The sequence below is a fragment of the Sciurus vulgaris genome (genome assembly GCF_902686455.1).
Source record: "Sciurus vulgaris genome assembly, chromosome: 1".
NCBI classification, from domain to species: domain Eukaryota; kingdom Metazoa; phylum Chordata; class Mammalia; order Rodentia; family Sciuridae; genus Sciurus; species Sciurus vulgaris.
In genome coordinates this window covers 18,630,847-18,646,366 of record NC_136461.1, presented here as the reverse complement: position 1 = coordinate 18,646,366, position 15,520 = coordinate 18,630,847, and the positions used below count along the sequence as shown (strand labels likewise).

General features: G+C 49.2%; 2 protein-coding genes across 3 annotated transcripts in view; one reads left to right on the top strand and one right to left on the bottom strand.

The window, feature by feature from the left end:
* The window catches only part of CRYBG2 (crystallin beta-gamma domain containing 2), a 37,946-nt gene extending 36,735 nt beyond the window's left edge, over positions 1-1,211 (top strand). Inside the window, 2 exon segments of the mRNA XM_079114179.1 lie at positions 768-927; positions 1,018-1,211. Of these exon segments, the coding sequence (XP_078970305.1) occupies positions 768-927; positions 1,018-1,106 (249 nt within the window). The 3' untranslated portion in view covers positions 1,107-1,211.
* A 1,439-nt stretch (positions 1,212-2,650) lies between these two features.
* On the bottom strand, positions 2,651-7,973 carry CD52 (CD52 molecule). 2 transcript variants are annotated; one of them, XM_079115305.1, is made up of 4 exons: positions 7,639-7,973; positions 4,678-4,930; positions 3,125-3,381; positions 2,651-3,037 (listed from the first exon to the last, which is right to left on the bottom strand). In XM_079115305.1, exons 2-4 carry the CDS (start codon positions 4,729-4,731, stop codon positions 2,863-2,865), a joined length of 486 nt encoding a protein of 161 aa, XP_078971431.1. In that variant the 5' UTR covers positions 4,732-4,930; positions 7,639-7,973; the 3' UTR covers positions 2,651-2,862. The 2 variants fall into 2 exon arrangements, with proteins under 2 accessions (XP_078971431.1, XP_078971432.1); XM_079115306.1 differs by having other exon boundaries at positions 7,687-7,973.
* Between the last annotated feature and the right edge of the window lie 7,547 nt (positions 7,974-15,520).

The following is a 15,520-nucleotide window of genomic DNA, read 5'->3' as shown; positions in this document are numbered from 1 at the left end:
GATCAGCAAGTGCAAGATGTGAACAGGCCTGGCTTTTTTTTTTTTTTTTTTCAGTACTGGGGATCGAACCTCAGGCCTTGTGCTTGCAAGGCAAGCACTCTACCGACTGCGCTATCTCCCAGCCCCAGGCCTGGCATTTTTAGGATGGGCAAGGCTGCCTGAGTGGTTGGAGTGAAGTGAGTGAGGGAAGAAGCAAGAGATGAAATGAGAAGGGTTGTGGGGAGTGTAGGTGTTTGCAGGCCATTGTGAGTTTTTTGCTTTTTTTTTTGTTTGTTTTGTTTTCTTGCCTTTTACTTGGAATGAGAGGGAATACTAACTATGTGCCAGGTGCTATATTAAACCCTTTGCATGAATGCTTCCTGTATCCTCAGAGAATGCTATGGGCAGATTCTATTGTACTCTGCTTTTTATAGGTGAGGATATCAGAGCACAGAGAGATTAAGTAATTTGCTAAAAGTCACACAGCCAGTAAATGTATGGATGTTTGTCTGATGCTAAAACCTATGTCCTAGTGGAGCTAATATTTTCCCAGCTCTTTTATGATTTCTCATGTTAAACCCTCAAAAACAAACAAACAACAACCCAAAACCAAAAAACTAGTATTCAGGATTCTTATGTCTAAGAAAACAGAAACTCAGAAGGATTAAGAGACTTGCTTAGGCCACAGTTCACCAGAGCCAGAATTCAAACCCAGTGTCTTGAGGGTGTCTTGGGTATGGTAGAATCCCTATGGGAAAACAGTGCCTAATGACCTCCTGGGGCCTCAGGTGGCCCCAACCATGAGTCTGCAGGTAATTGGACCTCCCAGTCTAGGCTCCAAGGTGGTGCTCTGGGCTGAGAGCCGCCTGCCACGACAGACTTGGAGCATCAATGATTCGGGCCACATCTGCAGCCAGATGTTTGAAGGCCGGATCCTGGATGTGAAGGGTAACATGGGTTGCATGTATGGAAGGGAGCCGAGGGCAGCATGGTCCCCACCTTTCTCTGACCACCTCTGACTCTCCCATCCTCTCCTAGGTGGCCGAGGCTATGACCGGGACCATGTGGTGCTGTGGGAACTGGCCAAGGACAGGGCATCCCAGATCTGGACCGTCCATGTGCTCTGAACCTCCTTTTCCCCCCAGCTCCAGAGCTTTGCTGGGACGGAATGTTTTTATAGGTGTTTTTTGTTGTAACATAAGCTATTTTCTAATAAGCTGCCAGGTATCTTTGTCTTTGTGTACCTTGGTATTGGGGTCAGGGATCAGGGTGAGGATTGACCACTGACCTTTTCCCCCTACATTCAGGCTGGCTTCTTTCCACCCTGCTGGGTTTTTTGTTTGGGGGGGGGGGTGTTGGTGGGTGTGGGGGTTGGGGGTGGTAGGGCTAGGGTGTAAGGCCTCCCTATGCCACCAGAGGGAGCCTGGGACTGATGTAATTGGTGCGTGTGTCCCTTCATGCAGTCTCATCCTAATGGTGTGTACTGAGCCTGTCCCTGAGTGGGAGTGACAGTTCCAGAGATTCCACCCCACCCCCCAGATGGTCCCATATTCAGAGGACCCCCCGCTCCAGTACCTGGGTGTTCTCAGAATGACAGATTCAGGTCTGGTACTGGGCGTGGGGACACAGACATGAAACAAACCTTGAGGTCCCCACCCTCAGGAAACATGGTCTGGTGGAGGATCCCCGACACATAAGATGACACAATCAATAAGGAGGAGGACACAGTGGAGGGTGCCCAGAGCAGGACCCTCCTGCCTGGGGGTGCTCCAGCCGGCGTGCACGAGATGTGGGGGGAGTTGGCCAGACGAGATGGTGGCAGAGGAACCTGTTTCAGGGATGCACACAAGTCCAGGGGTGAAAACCTTGAGGTTCAGCATGTGGGGGCACATTGGGGGTGGGGGCAGGAGAGTTGAGGAGACCCCTCTCCCCTTTCCTCTGGCTTCCCCCAGTCTGAAGGTTTGGTCTCAGTCAAAGAAGACAGGACAGGACCGGGGACCCTATCCCAGCTGAGAGGACAGGACACAGGAGGGAGCAGCGTCCTCTGCCCTTAGATCTGGGGCCACTGTTGAGGCCTCTGGCAGAAGTCCTCAGGAAAGAGGGACAGGAGGGGCTGCGCTGGGGCTCCCTTCCCTCTCTACAGCTCCAAACAGCGACACCCCAAATCCAGAGAGTAGAGCAGTTGCTTATTCTTCCTGCCCCAGGTGGTCCGGAAAGTAGACAGCCATCTCCTAACCCTCCTCCAGCCCCAGTGGCCAGAGATGTAAGGATGGGTGGCTCGTGAGCTTGTTTTCTGGGGTGGGGAGAGCTCCTGGACCTGGGGATTGCCCCAAATCCTTCATTCTGAGGATACCCAGGTCCTGGGGTGGGGGTCCTCTTGTGTCCAGGGTTATTCAGGGTCTGGGGAGAGGGGTGGTGGAATCTCTGGGAAAGTCATTATCAAACTCTCAGGGACAGGGGAAGTGAATTCCACTAAAGGGGACAGTGAGGGTGGAGGTTTCTGGGTCTTGTCACCGCGGGATGATTCTAAGGAGAGGGTCTTCTGCAGTGGACTCTGGGTAGGCCACTTCCAGCCCCACTTGCTCCGTTGACAAGGGTGTGGGAAGCTCCTGGGTGTGTGCGCACAGCTCTGGGGCCTGGTGATGTCCAGTGACCACACGCAGGGCCCCTCCACAGACAAGGAGAACTTTATTGAGCCCCAGCTTGCCCCTTCACATCAGTACCTCTGTGTGGCCACTGCCTGTGTGGCACTGCCTGTCAACTTCTACCACTTGGGATCCCCGCATCAACCCATCCTGAGGGTTGGCGGGAGGCAGGTGTTCTCTGGCTAGTGATGGTGGCGGCTATTTCAGGGGGCATAGAGCTAGAGGTGACACTGTCACCTCAGCTGAGGTAGAAGAGGTGGATGAGGGTGTTGGTCAAGAAGAAAAGGACACTGCCACCATCCATGTTGCTGAGAGCTGGGGCCCCACCTTTGGTAGGTCTCAAAGTTGTGGAACCTTTGACCGTGGTGGCCCCACCACCACCACCGCCGGCACCACCGCCGGCACCACCGCCGGCGCCACCGCCGGCGCCACCGCCGCCGGCACCGCCCCCGGCGCCACCGCCGCCGGCACCGCCCCCGGCGCCACCGCCGGCACCGCCGCCGGCACCACCGCCGCCGGCACCGCCCCCGGCACCACCGCCGGCACCGCCTCCGGCACCACCGCCGGCACCACCGCCGGCACCACCGCTGCCTTCCCCGCTGCCGCCGGCGCCGCCGCCGGCGCCGCCACCGCCGCCGCCGCCGCCACCGCCAGCGCCACTGCCTCCGCCGCCGCCGCCTCCCGCAGTGTTCGCGTTGCCCGCGGCCGCGGCAGTAGTCCCAGCAACAGTCGTCTGTCCCAAGACTCCAGTTTGTATCTGCAGGAAGAGAAGTGGGGGCTGCTCAGGGTCCTCAGCCTTTCGTCTCGTTTGTTTTCGTTTCTGTACTGGGGACAATCCTGGGGCGCCCTGCCACGGGCTGCACCCCGGTCCCCTCTATTTCTGTTCTAGAAAGGGTCTTGCTAAATTGCTGAGGGTCTCATTACGTTGCTGAGGTTTGAAATTTTGGTCCTCCGCCTCAGCTTCCGAAGTAGGGACTTCGCCACCACGCCAGGCTCAGGGGGCTTTTGAATGTCACTTTATTAAGGATGCATCCTCCCTTGTCCCTTTGCCACAGGCCCTGTCGCGATGTTTGGCTGTTTCCTGCCTTGACAGAAGGCGGTTATGCCCCGACCCCCAAGCTCCCTTTCACCTCTCCCAGACCACCAGCGCCTCCATCACAGAGGGACACAGAGGAGCCCCAGCCCTTGACCCCACACCTGCAAGAGGCGTAGCATCCCTGAGCCTGTTTCCTTTTCTCCTGAATAGGGAGAAGAGTCCCTCGTGGAGGGAAGGGTGACGTGCGACAGGGCCAAGTGAGAAACCCCTTGGCAAAGTATGGGTGGGTGGGTGGGTGGAGCAGTGCAAACAGCCAGTTGGTGACAAGCTGTCCTTGATGGTTGATAAAACTGCAACTGAAGCTGCTCTTAATAGAAATTAAGCTGTTTTTGATGGCGATCAAGCTGTCCTTGATGGTTGATGAAGCTGTTCTTGATCAAGAACTTGATGGCTCTTGTCTCCCATATTGACTGGGCCCCTCTGGGCACGTGGGATGCCACCAAAGCTGCCTCCTGAAATGGCAGCTGATTTGAGACTGAGTGATAGGCTGCATTCCTCACCCCCAGGTCTCTCTCCTGCTGGGACAGGGCCCCCCTGACGGCAAAAGCAGAGCAGGCTCTGCTTGGACATTTCCTGGCCCCCTCCCACCAGGACCAGATCCATAGGCCCCCTGGGGGACACTGTTCCTCACTCAGGGGCTGTCTTTCTATACCTCTTAATTCCCTAGCATTGCACAGCACCTCTGGGTGTCTCTGTGCCTGGCACCCTGTGAGGCTCCCAAGATGAGAACTCAGATTTCAGCGCAGAGGCGGCCCTCAAGCAATCTGACCCTGGGAAGAAGGGCCAGAAGCTTGGGTGGGCAAACTCCCCTGGTCCGGGGTTCCTGTTGGAGCCTGTCTGCCTTTGCCTCCAAGGGAGAAGGCTGGGCCCCCAGAAGCCCAAATTCCCTACCTCCCATGGCAGGCAGGTCAGGGAATCCTGAGGGTGGCACTGGGGGCTTTGGGGGACTTTTCCTACCTGAGTCAGAGCCAGGAAGCTGAAGGTGAGTAGAAGGAAGAGAAAGCCGTTCATCCTGGGAGGCTCTTGCTCGGTGCTCTTGGTAGCAGCTCTAGATGAGCTCAGAGCTTTTCCACAGGCCTTTTTAGGCTTGGCTGCTTTTGAATCCCGAGGCAGGAGGTGTGGAGGGGTAAGGAGAGGAAGGAGGGCCTATGGCGCAGGCAGGGAGGGGCTGGGAGCTGCTTCCTTCCTACCGGTGCGGGGATCCAGGGCCCTGCAGGTGGTGAGTTATAGATAGGTGTGAGCCACATCCCAAGAGTCCAGTGGTAGGCAGAGCGAGGGGGCAGTGGACAGGGCTACCGTCCTGGGCATCTTGATTTAATTGCATGCCCTCTCGGAGACCCAGGCCTGTAACAAAAGAGCTGCAGAAGGATTAAATGCAGTAATAATCCATTTTAAAAAGGCAAAAACATGAATAAATATTATATAGATGGTTTGTGGGTTTTTTAAAAGACGATTAGGGCAAGAGACAGGAGCCAAAGGAGAGACTGGGGTAGATTCCGGTTTTGAGATGAGGTGGCGGATGGCCTGCAGGTTCTGAACCGAGGCTTGGGGAGCTGAGGCTTAGGAAGGGGTGGGAGGACCTGGGGAACATGGTAAAGCACTGGCTCAGCTCTGAGTGGGACTCGTTCCCTCCAGGGTTTAGGGTCCTCATTTCAAGTGGAAGACAAAATGGATTATTTCTGAAGTTTCTTCAGACCTAGTGTTTGGTGATTTGGATAAAGAAACTAGTAGATGAGGGGCTTTTTGTTTGTTTGTTTGTTTGTGTTTTTTTTTTTTTTTTTTCTTCTTTTTCTACCAGGGATTGAATCCAGGGGCACTTAAACATCAAGCCACGTCCCTAGCCCTTTTTATATTTTATTTAGAGACAGGGTCTCGCTGAGTTGCTGAGGTACTCACTAAATCGCTGAGGCTGGCTTTGAACTTGCAATCCTCCTGCCTCAGCCTCCTGAGCTGCTGACATTACAGGCATGCACCACCACACCCGGCAAGGTGAGTTGTTAGTGTCAGTCTGGGGTGGCTGGGAAGGGATCTAGTAGAGGGACTAGCAGTTGGCCAAAATGCAGTGGACAGGATTTGGGTGGGGGACCGTGAAGTCCCAGCTATGGTTCTAGCGATAGGATTGTCCGCCATGAAAGGTCTGAGGACTTACTGGAGTGAAGGGGGAACTTGACTCAGGACCAGAGTCAAGTGATGGAAAAGAATTTCAGCTTGTGCCAAAGGCATGGGAAAGCAGAGACATGTTCAAGGGAGAATGAGGGCAATCTCAAGGAGACATCCTTGGGCTGAAGGAAGGAATACATATTCTGGCTGTCTCCAGAGGGAGGGACAGGAGTCTGTTGGCATGGAGTGGTAATATTTATAGAGGGGTGGTTGGTAGGGACTGGACTAGAGGTGGAGCCAGGGTGGAGCTACAGAATTTCAACCAGTTTCCACTGGGCCTGTGCAGTGTCCTCTTGTTAGCCTAGGGTATGGGTCAAGGCGGGTTGCTCTGGAGTCACAACTGTTCGTGGTACTTTTTTGTGTTTCAGTAGTTTATGGGTATTTCCTTTGAGACTCAGTATCTCCCTTTATTCCCAAATTCCTATCTCAGGATGAATCCTGGAGCTCTTTGGTGCTCTGTGGCATCCATTCTCTCACTTAGTTCTCAGTGATGCAGAGCAGTAGCTTTTATAATTATACCCACTTGACTGATGAAGAAACTGAGGCTTAGATATTAAGTGACTTGCCCAAGGTTGTAAAGGGTGGAGCCATCTCATTTGAACTTCACTTCAGTTCTGTCTGAAGCCATAGCTACCATTGAGCAATATCCTCAGCCCTTTTTATTTTAAATTTTGAGGCAAGTCTTTCTAATTTCCTGGGGCTGACCTTGAACTTGTGATCCTTCTGTCTCAGCCTCCCAAGTTGCTGGGAGTACAGACGTGAGCCACTGCACCAGGCACCAAGTAAGTCTTGATTTCCTGACCTCCTGCTCCCCGGAACCCAGGCATTGTTTTTGCAGCCCAGCTCCTGCCTCCTCCAGCTCCCTGGCTTAGTTGGTGTCTTATTTACTGGCCAGATGGTGAAGGGGACTCCCTGACACTTCCCTTCTAAGGTCAAGGCCTTGTGTCAAAAGCCTAGATAAAACCTGAGTGGGCCATCAAGGGCCTCCAGCTTAGAAGAGAAAAGAAGTGAGAGTCAAGACTGGGGAGAGAAAGGCAGGAAGTGGAGAAGGTGTGGGAGGGAGGTGAGAGGAACCCCCAGTCACCTATCACCCCCACCCCTATCGGCTCCTGTGCACACACACACACACACCCCATGTCTGAGTTCTTAGCTGCCTGGGGTAGGGGTAAGGGTGGTGATTCTGGGGGCTACTGAGAGCCAGAGAAGCGGCAGGTGAAGCAAGGCGCTGGCCCAGGAGACAGAAGGCCCAAAGTTGCTCTGCTGAAAATGGGTCCTGTTACTCCGGTCAATCTTTTCCTTGTTTTTTTGTTTGTTTGTTTGATACCTGGGATTGAACACAGGGGTTTCACACCTTTGCCTCTTCTGCCCTCTGAGCAACTACATTCTGTCTGGACAACATCTGCAGTAGACTGAACCCTAGTCACCAAATTAGAGAACTCTAAGAAATCATTTTGCAGATGGTAAAACTGAGGGCAAGTTCTCGGCAGAGTTGGGGCGGAGCCTAGATCGCCCAGTGCCTGTGCTCCACTGCGCAGCTTCTCCAGACCAGACTTCCCAATCTTAAGAGAGAAAGGGAAATCCCAGTCCACAGCCCTAGACTCTCCTGTGTGATCAAGACCAAATTCCTCCGCATTGACACTCAAGACCCCGCCTTCCCCCGGCCTAAACCTGATTCCCTAACATCCTCTCCACCCAGCACACACCGCATCCTAGCCAGCCGCACCCGCCGTGCGGGGCCCGGCTGCCCTGCGCTCTTACATCCTGTATTTCCTCTGCACGGAGAGCCCTCCCGTGCACCTGGGGTACCTGTGGACGCTCCTGTTTGTCTTCAAGATTTGCCTCAGAAGTCCCTGCCGCAACTCCCTCGTGGATGGAGAGTTGTTCCTCCACGTTCCAAGCCTTTTGCGCTGCGTTCATTTGATGGTTATCAGGAGGCAGCAACAGGCTCCAAACAGCGAAGTTACCAATGCAGGAAAGAATCCAGGGCTTGAGAGAGGTGAGCCTTTCATTTGGACTGCTTTTCCCTTGAAAGTATTTGTCACTTCAAGAAGAGACGGCTAAGAAACTGAGCAGAGGTATTTATAAATTTATGGGGCAAAAGGGAGAAAATCTGTCGTTCAGGACCCTTTGAGAAAGGAGTCCCAGACAGCTGACCCCACTAGGCTTTGGGTTGGGACCAGGAAGAGTCCCACTTACAGTGAACAGGAAACCACAGCCCAGACCACACAGAAATTCAAGACAATACAACAAAACAAACAAACAAAGCAAGAAAAAGCAACAAATAATGGAGTTTCACAGCAGATGAAGATAAGCAAATTGTCAATGAAACTTTCGAATAACTATATGCTTAATGCAAGAATTGGAATTTTTTTTTTTTTTTTTTTTTTTTTTTTTTGGTACTGGGGATTTAACCCAGGGATACCAAACACCGAGCCACATCCCAGCCCTTTTTTTTTTTTATTTTGAGATAGGCCCTCACTAACCTGCTTAGGGCTTCTCTAAGTTGATGAGGCTCGCCTTGAACTTGCAGTCCTCCTGCTTCAGTCTGTCAAGTTGTTGGGATTACAGGTATGTGTCACCAGGCCCCATGAGAACTGGAAATTATAGAAAAGAACCAAATGGAAATTCTTGAACTGAGAAATGCAACAACAGAAATGAAGTACTCATGGGGTGTGGTAAACTTAGGAGACTGAGACAGGAGGATTGCACGTTTGAAGCCAGCCTCAGCGACTTAGCCCTGGGCAACCTAGTGAGACCCTGTCTCAAAATAAAAAATAAAAGGGCTGGGGATGTGGCTCAGTGGTTAAACCCCCCCTGAGTTCAATCCCTAGTACCAAAATAAATAAATAAATTAATTAATTAATAATAAATAAATAGGAGAGAAAGAAAAGAACTCAGTGGATAGGTTTAATCTTAGATTGGATACAACTGAAGAGCAAATTAGTGAAGGAAAAGATAGATTATAAGAAAGTACGTATTATGGAATAATAAATTTATTAAGTGTCTGCTGTGTGCCAGGTCCTGGTTTTGGCATAGGCTCTGGGGACAGAGCACTGCATTCAAATGGGAAAGACCAAAAACAATGGTAACTTCAGGTTTCACCAAATGTTACACTTCAGTCAGGAGGGGAATATGAGAAGCCAACATTCTGGGTCAGGACAGGCCACTGGGAGGAAGAATTTGCATAGAGACCTGCAGAACAAGAGGGGTCTAGACAGGCAGAGCTACTCCTTCCAGCGTCACAGTCTTCCCTGACGCCTGTCCCAGGGTCTAGCACAGTTCCTCATGGGGCAGGTACTCAGTGTGTATTTGTTCAATGACAGAATGGAATATAGCATGACTGGAGAGAGGAGGGTATTGCAGCACATGTTACCGTGTGACCTGCTCTGAATTTTCATCCTTGACGAGAGAGGGCTGTGACCCAATAGCACCATAGAGCATTCAAGGTAAATCTTCATCTGTACAGTCACTAATAGATTCATTCTTGTGCTCATCCACTTTTTTTTTTTTTTTTTTTTTTGGTACTGGGGATTGAACCCAGAGGTTCTTTACCACTGAGCCACATCCCCAGCCCTTTTTAATTTTTTATTTTGACACAGGGTCTCACTGAGTTGCTTAGGGTCTTGCTCATTCACTCTTTCAGTTAATTTATGATGCTAGCTTTTTGTTGCTGTGACCAAAATACCTGAAAAGAACAACTTAGAGGAGGAAAAGTTTATTTTAGCTCACAGTTTCAGAGGTTCAGTCCATGGTGGGCTGACTCCATTGCTCTGAGCCCTACATGAGGCAGAACATCATGGCAGAAAGTCATGGCAGAGGAATGTTGCTCAGCTCATGGTAGCCAGGTAGTAGAGAAAGAGAGAGACAGAGACGGAGAGCAAGAGAAGCCAGGAACAAAATATAATCCCCAAGGTCATGATCTACTTCCTCCAACCAAGCTCCAGCTGCCTCCAGTTATTACCCAGTAATTCATTCAAATTAATAATCCATCAAATGGTTTAGTCCATGGAGTAGGTAACAGCTCTCGCAATCTAATAATTTCACTTTTGAACATTCCCTGCATTGCCACATGCATGAGCTTTTGGGGAGACACCTCATATTGAAATCATAACATTTATTGACACCTACTGTGTGGAACGAGTAAAGGTCCCTTCCCTTGAAGAGTTCGTTGTCCAAGAGGGGGTCCCTGGCTGTAATCATCACAGACTGAACGAGAAATGCTATTATGACTGTACAACTGTAGAGTGGAGAGTGTGGTTCTACTTGGGAGAAGAGGTGGGTGAATCAGAGATGGCTTCATGGGAGGGGATGTTTGAGTTGGTTCTTGAATAAGGGGACTTTTTCCCCATAGAGAAGGCAAGGGGGAATGTTCCCATGGGAAGGAGAGGCTGAAACTTGGGAAGCATGAGAATTTATGGAACATGGAAAGCAGGTGGAGGGCAGGACTCAGATCCATCTCTTCTTATTATTTACTTTTCCCTCCTGAGCAACTAGGACCAAGTAAACTCTTTAACCCCAGAGTGGTCAAAACTGATAAGGGTGTTTCAGGAAATTACCTAAAAGCAAAGCAGACTCCCTCCACTCTCAAGAATAGAAACTTCCAGAGTCATCTAACCCATGTGGGAAACAGGCCCAGACCTCCCTCCTCCCAGGCCAGAGCCTCTCAATCTGACAATGGAAATGGGATAAAGACAAATAGTGAGTAGGATAAAGACGAAGTCAGTTGACTCCAGAAGTCCAGAGGGAATCCTGGGTGAGCGTGGAAGGTGGACAGCTAACCTCCAAGATCCTCCCAACACTCAAGTTTTATCTGAGCCTAGAGACCTCAGAGAGCTTTCCGGAGCTGCTAAGCTGAGAGATAGAGAAATACAGGTTGGAAAAATAACAATAAGGTGATCTTAAACTCTGGTTCTCATAATTTTGTTTCGGGGAAACACTTTTTTTATTCATGGTACTAGAGATTAATAAACCCAGGAGTGCTTTACCGCTGAGCTACAGCCCCAGCCCAGCCCTGTCCTAAAATTTTAAAGGTGTCAGGGTGGGCCTCCAGTTGCAAATATCTTGCCTTAGTCTCTGGAGCTACTGGAATTACAGGCATGTGCCACCGTGCCCAGCTTTAGAAACACCTTGCTATAAAAATAACAATGTGATAATGTAAGGGGACAGGGAGGTGAGGATGGTGGAAACATGAGGTTAAGAGAATAATTCTATAAAATGAGCCCACTGTGCTGACCCCCCACGTTTTCTTTGCCACAAAGCAATCTGCCTGGAGCCCCCCTTGGCCTGGGCAGGGATGAAGGCCAGGCAGTCAGTGTAGGTAATGAATGATGGGGGTCAAGAGGACGAGGACTGATCATCAGGGGACAGAGGGTGGTTAACCTCTACAATTGTGCGTCCAGGCACTCTGGGCTGCTAATATTCACACCCATGTCCATACTGGGAAGAAAGAAAAGACCATCATTAAAAGGGGAGTTCTGGGGTCAATAAAAGAGCAAGACACTTCCTCCCATGGACTCCCAGCTCTAAGGCCCCTTCTCTTTGGAGAAGTCTGTCTTTGTCATTTTCTTAAATAAAACGTGCTTTCTACACCTGCCTTGGAATTTCTTGGGTGTTTATTCTTCAACACCGGGGAACAAGGACCCTCTGAGACCTGTATCAGCTGGGGGTTTGCCTGGGATCGTCACCAAGGTAAGCTCCTCTGCACCTTACATCTTTCTGAGGTTCATCTTCTGTTTTTCTCTTTCCTTCTGGAGGACAATTTTGGGCACCCATCAACCATTTAACCGCTATCAGTGCAGGCTGCCAATCTTAAAACTCAGGTGAAAGGTTTCACGACTTTTTGTGGCTCCTAGTCACCTGGCTTGAGGGTCCAGCACATTGGACTCTGCATAGGCCATTTCCTACTCTCCTACCCTGGCTCAGAGCCTTTCTGGCCCTAGGAGACAGTGGCTTCTGGTCCTGGTCTGTCTTTGGATGTGAGGAGTTGAGCAAAGGAGAGAAGCAACTTTGAGATTCTGGCTGAGGCCACTTCATGGTGAATCTCAAAGGCTTCTTTCTCCCCTGACCTCCTCTCCCAACACCCCTCTGGGAATCCTGTGGTGACCAGTCAATTAGGTGGTGCTGAGTGAACACCCCAGTAACACATGCAGCTCCACATGGGCCTTCCACACTTTCCTGTGCTTACGCCTCCGAGCGTCACCCCCTTCCCTCGCCAGACTCTGGCTGTTGAGAGAGGGACATTTTACATGGCACAGTTTCTAAGAAACTATTAGATGAGAGCTTCAAGTGCAAGGTCTGAGTCTTTCAACTGACCTTTCCTTAGATTCCTTCAGGAAAACGGCATAAAGCATTCAACAACCATGAGATGTTCTCCTCACCCTCTAGAGATCCCTTTGGTCCACAGCAAGCTGGTCTTTATTCCAGCCTTTATCCCTAACGACTCTGGCCTTGCACAGAGTTCTTTTTTAAAAAGATCTTTTTTAGTTGTGATGGGCCTTTATTTCTTTATATGTGGTACTGAGACTCGAACCCAGTGCCTCACACATGCAAGGCAAGTGCTCTACCACTGAGCTACAACCTCAGCCCCTGCACAGTGTTCTCAGACTTTGCTTAATAGAAGGAGATTTGGGGCATCACATTTGGAAGTTTCATAGTGGCAGGGGAAACATCACCTGATTTCTCCAGGTCTTTGTCATGTGGCAAACAATGACCCTCATACCCTCAGCAGTGATGCAGTAATAAATCTGGCAGGACATGGGAAATGAGAGATGAGTTTTCTGACCACTAGAAGTTCCTTAGGGAGATGTCCCTAGCAAAGTGGGCAGTTTCTCTGGCGCAAGTGTTGGCTTCGTTTTCTCATATTCAGATGGGAGCTTCGATCTCAACAGCTGTGCAGAGTTCACCACTGGCCTGCATACTGAAAAACAGGGGCAAGGCTGACCCACAGATGAAGAAAAAGTGCCTCATTTTCTTCTGCTGCCAACAGTACAAACCCTCCAATGCAGAATCATGGTGATCGGAGGGAAGTATAAACTTTAATACCATTCTGCAGCTTAACCTGTAAAAACGAAGGAAAATAGTCCAAGTTTCCCTATCTATGTGCAAGGGGAAAACCCAAATTGTGCCAAAAATGTAAGTTAGATTCAGCTATGATCCTCCATTCTGAGTGAGGCCTCATCCCTACACTCCCCCAAAAAGTGTATTACCTAATGGTAGGTTCAGCACAGACAGACCAGGGTTTATCACAAGAGAGGTGTCTAAGGGTTGCAAGGTCTCCCAGGTGACAAGTCACACGGCAAGGGTGGACAATCGGAGGCTTGCACCTTTTTCACAGCCACCCATGAAGGAGGAGGAATTAGGGCCACTCTGGCGAGACAGCGGTCGAGGTTACGGAAGGAGGGGTGGGAACTGTGGACTGCTAAATGCTCCAAGTTTTGTTCAGAGGGGAGCCTCATCCTCAGCAGTATTAATGGAGGGTGACCTCATCACAGTTGAGGAAAAGGAGATGCCTTATAATTTTCTACACCCAAAGTTGGCTTGATTACCAACTGGGGGAATGGGAAATGGTCTCCAGAGAAAATGTAAACTGTGACACCACAACCTAAGAGACTAGTTTTACAAAAGGGGGAAGAAAAAATGGTCAGAGGTGCCCTCTGTGTGATGTTTTGCCTCTCAAGCTCAAGACGGTAGCTTTCCTTACTTCTTAGCTTTTTGCCAGATCTCTATCCGTCCAAGGCTTGCATCTGGGATGTAAGCTACAGAGGCAATTGTCCAAAGCCAGCGTGGAACCAAAGCAAAAATAAGGGTCACTTTTAAATTTAGGCTGCGGCAGGACTTAAATGGCTCTTGCAGTCTGTGACTTTGCTTTCTCAACCAGTTCCTCCCTAAACGCTAGAGCACGGGGGAGAGGACGGAATAATCCCATGGGTACAAGTCTTCTGAACCTTGAGAACCCTCACCTGAGGGGTTCAGGGCTCCCCCAGCCTTTTAACACCTGTGCTGACTCTCTCTGTCCCCCACGTACACTCTGGTCTGTTGAAGATGTTCTCTTTTACTAGAGTAATTACGGCCGTGCAATTTTTCTTTCTTTCTTTCTTTTTTTTTTTCTTTTTAGAACTCTGGTATTTTAAAACATTTCTGTATTTTTTGAGTTCATGGTTTTATGGTGAATTTATGTTTGAATCCTGTGCGCCTAGATTAATATATTTTGTCCTCATCAGTCTTGTTTTATCTGAAGTTTTTTCTCACTGTTTTTCCTGCTGTCATTTTCAGGGGTCAAGTACTCAAGGTCAAGCTCAAAAATCCTTGTTTCCTGTTGGTTTTTATGTACATTTGTGCGCACCTGTGTATCGCATGTATGTCTATATGTGTCTGTATCTACAAATCATTTACCTGGTAGCAAAGTTGACATATAGCATTCATAAATTAAAATTTAAGAAAAAGAAAGGAATCCCAATGTCTTTTAGTACACATGACTTAAACCTCTAAGAAAAAGTTTAATTTAAATTGGGTAAATAGATGAGAGTAAAGATGTCTTTAAAATTACTAACCCACAAGTTTTTCTAGGTAGTGAGGCAATTAATAGAATGTTGGTTTCTATAGAATGTCTAGAGAGTAATAGCCATTGCTGCCAGGATTTTTCTTCAACAGGGAAAAGATATCCTGATATCTTGTCTGATATCTTGGTTGTCACACTTAAAAATGGATACATTAGGCCGGGCATGGTGGCCCACGCCTGTAATCCTAGTGGCGTAGGAGGCTGAGGTAAGAGGATTGTAAGTTCAAAGCCAGCCTCAGCAGCTTAGCAAGCCCCTAAGTAACTCAGCGAGACCCTGTTTCTAAATAAAATATAAAAAGGGCTGGGGATGTGGCTCCATGGTTAAGTACTCCTGGGTTCAATCTCCAGTACAAAAGAAAAAAAAATGAGTACATTAGATTTAACATAAATGCAATTAATCTTCATAAATGTGTTTGTTAGAGGAGAAATTTGATTAATTTATGGAGTTAAAGTGCTAAAACATCAAGATGCACCCTCTCCTGTGGACTCCCAGATCTGGGGCTTCTACTATTCAGAGAAATCTGTCCTTTGCTTAAATAAAACTAGCTTACTACACTTGCCTCTGTGTTTCCCAGGTGTTTAATCTTCAATGCTGGGGAACAAGGACCCATTCCTGGTCTCCAAGACGGGCATCAACAATATGAGGAATTTAATTTGCACAATAATCCTATGAGGTAGGTCCTACTCATATCCCTGTTTTACAGATATGGAGAGTGAAGTCGTTGAGCAGGAACAGACAGCGGGTAGGTGACAGAATCCAGTCTCATAGAATTGTTAAATTATGCCAGTCCATACAATAATACATCCTTGATTAATGATGGCAATTATTATTTTCCAAGTTTTTCTGGTAAGGATATATGCTTTTATAATAAGGCTCTGACTTCCCCTTACAATTTTTGTTTTAAACCAAACTGAGCTGCAAGTTGGAGGGCTCCAGCCTCCCGCCCAGGAACTAGGTGCTCACTGAGGCCTGACAGCTGCAGGACCTGGGGAGGAGGGGAAAATCCTGATGCCTGGTAAATCCACTCCTGTTCTTGCTGAGGCGCTTGCCTCCCACACTGGTGGTCCTTGCTTACATTTATG

Bases quoted from the DNA above. Each gene is read 5' to 3' on its own strand.
- CD52 (XM_079115305.1), bottom strand. From the start codon at position 4,731: ATGAACGGCTTTCTCTTCCTTCTACTCACCTTCAGCTTCCTGGCTCTG. The intron at 3,382-4,677 runs GTAGGAAAAGTC...CTCTTCCTGCAG, and splicing joins GCTTCCTGGCTCTGACTCAG to ATACAAACTGGAGTCTTGGG. The intron at 3,038-3,124 runs CGGCGGTGCCGG...CGGCGGTGGCGC, and splicing joins GCCGGCGGCGGTGGTGCCGG to CGGCGGTGGTGCCGGCGGTG.